Source organism: Tupaia chinensis, unplaced genomic scaffold (assembly GCF_000334495.1).
Source record: "Tupaia chinensis unplaced genomic scaffold, TupChi_1.0 Scaffold000226_1, whole genome shotgun sequence".
Lineage (NCBI taxonomy): Eukaryota > Metazoa > Chordata > Mammalia > Scandentia > Tupaiidae > Tupaia > Tupaia belangeri.
This window is the reverse complement of record NW_006159701.1, coordinates 7,835,019-7,842,537: the sequence shown is the minus strand read 5'-3', so window position 1 is coordinate 7,842,537 and position 7,519 is coordinate 7,835,019. Positions and strand designations below refer to the sequence as shown.

At 42.1% G+C, this 7,519-nt stretch overlaps 1 protein-coding gene across 1 annotated transcript in view; it reads left to right on the top strand.

Moving 5' to 3' along the window:
- Positions 1 to 5,197: 5,197 nt before the first annotated feature.
- The window catches only part of LOC102489466 (disintegrin and metalloproteinase domain-containing protein 1), a 2,984-nt gene continuing 662 nt past the window's right edge, over positions 5,198 to 7,519 (top strand). Inside the window, 1 exon segment of the mRNA XM_027771640.1 lies at positions 5,198 to 7,519. This exon segment is cut by the window's right edge and continues 13 nt beyond it. Coding sequence (XP_027627441.1) covers positions 5,526 to 7,519 — 1,994 coding nt within the window. The 5' untranslated portion in view covers positions 5,198 to 5,525.

Genomic DNA, 7,519 nt, shown 5'->3' with positions numbered 1-7,519 from the left:
TTGAAAAAGCAATAGCTCTCTGGACCAGAAGGTAGCATGATCATTAAGCTGCTGGACTCGCACATGACTAACCACGGTTTGAGTCCTGAACTTGGTGGCTTGCTTTCTTACTTCCTCCTCGCTCTGCTCAAATTAAATAATAACAAATGAAATTAAATATTTTTTTTTATAAAATAACTCTTGAGTAATTTAACAGTGTTTGGTATTCAGAGTGGGATTTTGTGTTTTCCTAGACCATTAGTAAAATTTTAAAAGAATTATTTATTTATTTAATTCCATTTGTTATTATTCTTTTTTAAATTTGACCAGAGAGAGACAGAGAGAAAGAAAGAGAAAGTGGGAAAGCAAAAAAGCAAGCCGCATGGTCCAGGACTTGAACTGCGGTCAACTATGTGGAAATCCATCACCTTTAACCACAACAGCACCTGCTGGTCCCTATTAGTAAATACTTTAATGTAACAGTTGGGTATGCTAATAATGCAAAATTTGAGGCCAGCAGGTGGCATGTTGGGTAAGGTACTGGACTCCCATATGGCTGACTGGTTCAAGTGCCTGACCTGGCAGCTTAGCTTGCTTTCCCACTGTCTCTCTGTCTTTGATGACTATAGCAAGTTGATAATAAGTAAATGTTTGAGAAATGCAAAAAATGTATATAACTAGAATGAGACTTTGTCTTATATTTTAAGGCATGTCTCTCTAGTTACCTATATGTGGAAACACTGTAAAAACAGTTCTTAGAAAGCAATAAGTTATAGTCTCCAGTTTCCCACACAATTTACTAAACCTGTGCTTATTAAAACCAGCTGCCATCATGTGGTTAAGGACACTGTGGACTCCCATTTGGTCGACTATGGTTCGAGTCCCAGACCTGGTGACTTGCTTTCTCACCTCCCCTCTCTCTGGTCAAATTAAAATAAATAAATTTTTTTAAAGTTAAATAAAATAATTCTTTAAAAAAAATCCATTATCTGTCACATACCTTTAGACTTTACCATGGTCATGTCTGCTTGACATAGAACATGTATCTTCGGTTACCTTATTCTATGAGAATAGAATGTCAGAAATGTATTACCTAAAACATAGAGATAGGAAGAATTACTTTTTTAAAAAAAGTTTCTGTTGCTTGTATTCATTTGAGAACAATGTGAAAGAATTCTAGGTAATTTTTGGTCAGAGAAGATGAAAAAATTTAAATCAGATCTTAATGTATGAGTCTGTGTGTACACTTTGTATTTATTGAAGATGTGTTTTTAATTTGAGAACTAGAAAATTGGATATTTCATTTTAATTAATTTTTATTTAAAAGAGGTAGTATTTCATTATTGATTTTTAATTTTTAAAAAGCTTTCTTTCTTCCATAATTAAGAGAGAGACAGGCACCCTCAGTAGGATCTTCACGTCACAATCCACTCCCAGCCTGAGCCAGCTGATCGTGGGCATGCACACACCTAGTGTGGTCAGGGAGGTCTTCAGAGGCAAACCCAGGAACTTTCCATGCGAGTCACCCTCAGAGTTGCATTACTACTTGCCACCATTTGTCCCTAAGTCTTGATTTTTTAAAAATTCCACCAAATGGCTTAACCTAATCTCTGTTTTGGTCAAGACACACCCTAAAACCTGTGATAATTTTCAGAACAATTTGAAAGGGATTTGTTTGCTCCTATAGGAAACACAAGAAAAGGCCTAGTTGTAGTGGTGCCCATAGTGCCTTTGCTTGGGAGGATGGAAGCCTCATGGGAAGCTTGGTTTGGGTTCCCAGGCCAACCGGAACGTGCCAGGTGTCATGTTCCTATAATCCTACTTAAATAGGGAGGTTGGGGCAGGAAGATCATGACACGGCAAGATCTTTTCAAAAAAACACCTAGGTCTTCTCTGTCCCACTCAGTTTCATAGAGGGAAAAATATATAATATAGGACAAGAAATAGGGCTGGAAGTAATTTCGCCTGTATTTCTGTAAAGTTTTAAAGGGATTTATAATATAGTATGAATTTTTTTGTGAGATGGTAATGACACATTTGATAGTCTGTATTAGGAATTAAACATTGGGGTAGTTCATGAATTGCTCTCATACTGATATCTGAGATCTTACGGTACCATACTATTTCTTTCTGAATTAAGGCATTTCTCCCTTCTTGAGTGTTACCTGTAGTTACACTACATATTTTATAGAGTTTATGTTGTAAGTATTTGATTAATATAAAATATTTTTTTCTTTTTTTGGAGAGGTTTTTGCTATAGGGCGTGTGCGCTCGCCAGATAAACAGAGAGAAACAGAGAGACAGAAAGTGAGATAGCCCCCCCCCTAGGGGGGATGGCCACACCGCAATCCCTTCTCCTCCATTCTCCTCTTGGGATCTTGGGTACGCACACACCCGCGCTCGGCGTGAGTTTAAGCCACCGGGTCCGGGACTCGAACCGTAGTCGACTACATGGGAGTCCAGCGACATAGCCATTACGCTAACTGCTGGTCCCAATATAAAATTATTTTTTATGCAAGTTGAAAACAGAGTCTCATTTTAGTTCATCTTTGCATGATCAGGATAGTGACTAAATAAGGAATGGGTAGATAGGGATTCTTTTTTTCCTTTTGAATTGTACTGTCATGGTAAATAAACCAAGGGAATTGACATTAAAATCAATCTGGGGGCCAGCAGGTGGTGTGGTGGTTAAAGGTGTTGGATTCCCACACGGCTGCGGTTTGAGTCTCAGATCTGGTAGCTTGCTTTCTCCCTTTCCCTTTCTCTCTCTCTCTGGTCAAATTAAAAAGAACAAATGTAGGGAACCAGCAGTTAGCGTAATGGCTATGTTGCTGGACTCACACGTAGTCGACCACGGTTCGTGTCCCGGACCTGGTGGCTTAAAACTCACGCCGGGCGTGTGTGCGTGCGTGCCCAAGATCCCGGGAGGAGAATGGAGGAGAAGGGATTGCCGCGTGACCATCCCCCCTGGGGGGTGATTTCTCGCTTTCTGTCTCTAAGTCTCTCTCTGTCTGTCTGGCGAGCGCACGCGCCCTATAGTGAAAAAAAAAACCTCTCAAAAAAAAAAAAAACAAAAAACAAATGGAATTAAATAAATAATTCTGTAAAAAGACATCAAATCTGAGATCTTTCACAGACATTGCAGTTCAGCTTACAGTTACAAAGTGAGTATTTTTTTAAATTTAGATTTATTTATTTACATTCATTTACTATACATAATTATAGCATATAAAATGAGATTTTTTTTGCATCCAGAATAACTGTACATTGGCTCAATCAAGCACATCAACATACATGTTATCGTTAACAAATAATTTGCCATTTCTTGTTTTCTGTATATAAAGTGAAGAACTTTAAAGGATTTTACAAATTTTATTTACTTGATGGAACGGTAGCTAGTATCTGGTTTAATAAAAGTTTATTTATTTATTTATTTATTTATTTTAAATAATTGTATTACTTAACTTTATTTTATTTGGCCAGAGAAGGACAGAGAGAGAGAGAGAAAGAAAGCAAGTCTCCAGGTCTGGGACTTGAACCACAGTCAACTATGTGGGAGTCCAGTGCTCTTAACCACCACACCACACCACCACCTCACCCCAACCAGAGTATTTTTCACCTATGATTTGTTTTCATCTCAGAACAGTTGGGAGGAACTGAACTTTGATCCTGGTCCTTTATATACCCAATGGTAAAACTGAGCTCATTTAACACTTAATCTGTCTGAGCGTTAGGAAAACGTCTTGGTAGAGAAGAGTTATGCTTATATGCAGATATAAAATATCTCAATTTGTTATGAATAGAGAATAATGAGGGAAAACTTAAACATCCACATACAGTTTTCTTGAATTAAAAAAGAATTCAGTATTGACAAAGGAAGATTAAACTGAGAAACAGTATCCTGAATAATACAGAAACGAGGAAAAGAGGCAGTGGGCAATCAAGAACTTTCTCCTGCTCAGAGATCCCCAGAGAATTCTTGTCTCCTTCCCCCAACCCCCTGCCAGAATGTTGGGTTTCAAAGAATGAACAGGTTAACGGATATCAGGAGAAGAGTGGCTTGGGCTGGGGATTAAAGATAATTGGCCTGGTTTACGATACTGGCTGAATTGCTATATGCCTTTTTTGTATATTCCTCTGTGAGGATAAAAGGAATTTAGCAAAGGAACATTAAAGCTGTTGCTGTTGGAAGGAAGAAATATACCAAAGAAACTACCAAAGGCTAGGAGTGAAGAAACAACTTTCAGTCCGTAAGACCTAGAGATGAGCAGCTAATACCAGAGTCTCCCTGTGACTGTGAAAGGGAGAGCTGCATGGAAGTAAGCTCTGCATCATCAACTGATACACTGGGGCCATGTCAGTGGGAACATCATTGAGAGACTTTGCCTCCATCCTGTCTTCACAACAGAAAAAACAAGTGGCCTTAGAAGAGACTAAAATAAAATTTCAGATTTCAGCTCAGCAGAGGTGGAACTGGAGGCTAGGGCCCATGCCAGGACCTTCAGGTGTCAGGTTAGAGATATTGATGTTGCTGATTTTTCTGCCAACTATATACTGTCATTTAGGATCAATATACTATTCTGTCTATGAAATAATTATCCCTAGGAGGTTGACAGTCCAGGAAAGAAATAACACTGTGGAAGAAGCATCCTATATACTATTTATGCAGGGCCAGAAAAATGTGATTCACCTGAAGGTGAAGAGAGAGTATGTTGTGAATAACTTTCCAGTCTACAGCTATCACGATGGGGTGCTGGGGCAAGAAACGCCTTTCATCTCACGAGACTGCCACTATGAAGGCTACATAGAAGGAGTGCCAGGTTCCTTTGTGTCTGTCAACACCTATAGGAGGCTGCTCTGTTGGTGAGTCCCACAAATTCTTTTGGACGGTGTTATAAAAAGAACTTGAGAAACTGGATTTTGATGATGCTTTTACAAGTAGGACCACGATTCCTTGATCACGTGTAAACAGCTCATTGGGCTCCGTGCTGGGGCACAGGGCAGCCACCCCGCTTTCCGGATCTAACCGACTGCTCTATGAGATGCATACATAAATATCTGTCTCATTAAGTGGAAAAGATTAATCCAAGTTAAGATGTTCATGTGCTACAGAGCAAGAGGTTGGAAGAAGAAATGGCTAATAGTACACTGGCCAAAGGGAGCCCCCTGATCTGGAACATTTGGAGTTAGCCGAGTAACGGACGAAGGAATGGGGGAGGGTAGCCCTGTTGAGGTGTTCCGAGTAACCCTGTTGAAGCAGGCATGATGTTGTTTCCTCTTTCAAGGTACATTCCTCCATTTTAGTCTGCAGTACTTAAAAATAAAACCTTCCATCATGTCTTGAGTTTACTAAAGTGATGCTAGGGAAAACTGTCAGGACAAAAGACTGAAAAGAGAACGAGGCACAGGCTGCAACCCTAAAGGTACAGTAGCTTTTACTTATGCAGTGAGGATAGACCTCGAGTATTATCAGGGTCTGAGGGTCGGCGTGAGGGAGAGCTGCTGCTGACAGACACAGGCTGTGCATCAACTGATTCACTAGGACCATGTCGGTGGCAGCTTCAGCAAGGGACTCTGCCTCCCTCCTGTCTTCTTTACAGGAACTCTGCACAATTTTGCATGAAGCTACAAGAGTGCTTCAGACGTGGGCTCCCCAGATGAAAGGTTTCAGGCTGGGGATAGTATTAGGCCTTTCATGGATCAGGCTGTGGACCATGTTGTTCTTAGGGATGATTTTTCTCCCAAGAATATACTGTGACATGGACTTGTCATATTACTCTTCCTATGAAATAGTCATCCCCAAGAGTCTGACCACCAGGAGGAGTGAAGATCCAGTGGAACGTGCATCCTATATGCTATTTATGGGAGGCCAAAAGCAGCTGGTTCACCTGAAGGTGAAGAGAGAGTATGTTGTGAATAACTTTCCAGTCTACAGCTATCACGATGGGGTGCTGGGGCAAGAAACGCCTTTCATCTCACGAGACTGCCACTATGAAGGCTACATAGAAGGAGTGCCAGGTTCCTTTGTGTCTGTCAACACCTGTTCAGGCCTCAGGGGCATCCTGATTAAAGAGGAACACGCCTATGGCATCGAGCCCCTGAACTCCTCAAAACAGTTTGAACATGTGTTATACACCACGGCACAGCAAGCTCGAGCGTCCTGTAGTGTCACTTCCAAAGGCAGCCGAGCAGCCTCGACCAGCCGGCAACAGGGGAGCAGGAAACCCCACAATCTACAGGCACCGTCCTACTTGTGGTCACACACAAAGTATGTGGAGATGTTTGTTGTGGTCAACAACCAGCGGTTCCAGATGTGGGGCAGCAGCGTCAACGAGACAGTCCAGGGAGTAGTGGACATCGTTGCTCTGGCCAACAGCTTCACTAGGGCGATAAACACACAGGTGGTGCTGGCTGGAGTGGAGATATGGACTGAAGGGGACCTAATAGAGGTCCCAGAGGACTTGCACGCTACACTCAGGAATTTCAATAGCTGGAGACAAGAGCAGCTCTCCCAACGTGTGAAGCATGATGTTGCCCACATGATCGTTGGGCATCATCCTGGAGAGACCATGGGCCAGGCATTTCTCAATGGTGCCTGTTCAAGTGGCTTTGCGGCTGCTGTCGAAGCCTTCCATCATGAAGATGTCCTCCTGTCTGCAGCGCTCTTGGTTCACGAACTCGGGCACAACCTGGGTATTCCGCACGACCAGTCGGCCTGCATTTGTGACGATAAGCACTTTTGCCTCATGCATGAAAGCATTGCTAAAGAAAGTGGCTTCAGCAACTGCAGCTCTGACTACTTCTACCAGTTCCTTCGTGAACACAGAGGGGCCTGCCTGTTTAACAAGCCATGGCACAAAGGCCGCAAGCGTAGGGATTCCAACTGTGGGAACGGTATTGTGGAGTTGCCAGAGCAGTGTGACTGTGGTAATAACTGTGACCAAAACCCATGCTGTGACAGTTCCTGTCATTTTATAGGAAAAGCACAATGTTCTGATGGATTGTGCTGTTTTCAATGTGAATTTTCACGTAAGGGCTCCATGTGTCGTGATGTTGCTACGCCATGTGACCTCCCGGAATTCTGTGATGGGGAATCTTCAGCATGCCCTGCAGATAGCTATAAGCAGGATGACACAGTATGTCACAACAATCACTACTGTGCTAAGGGTTTTTGTTTAGACCCTAGTAGTCAATGCTCACACTTGTTTGGGGCTGGTGCAGTATCTGCCCCACAAGAATGTTATACTTCATTTAACAAAAAAGGAAACCGGTTTGGTAATTGTGGCCAAAATGCAGACAAGTCACAATATGTTCCATGTTCTGATGATGATATATTGTGTGGAAAACTTATATGTACATCTCTTAAACACGTGCCAACAGTTAAAAAGACATATTCAGCAATCCAGGTCCCTCATGGAGGGGACTGGTGCTGGAGCATGGATGCCTATGATAATACTGACATCTCTGATGAGGGAGATGTGCTGTCTGGTACTTACTGTGGCCCAGACAAAGTCTGTGTGAATTCTACCTGTACTATTAA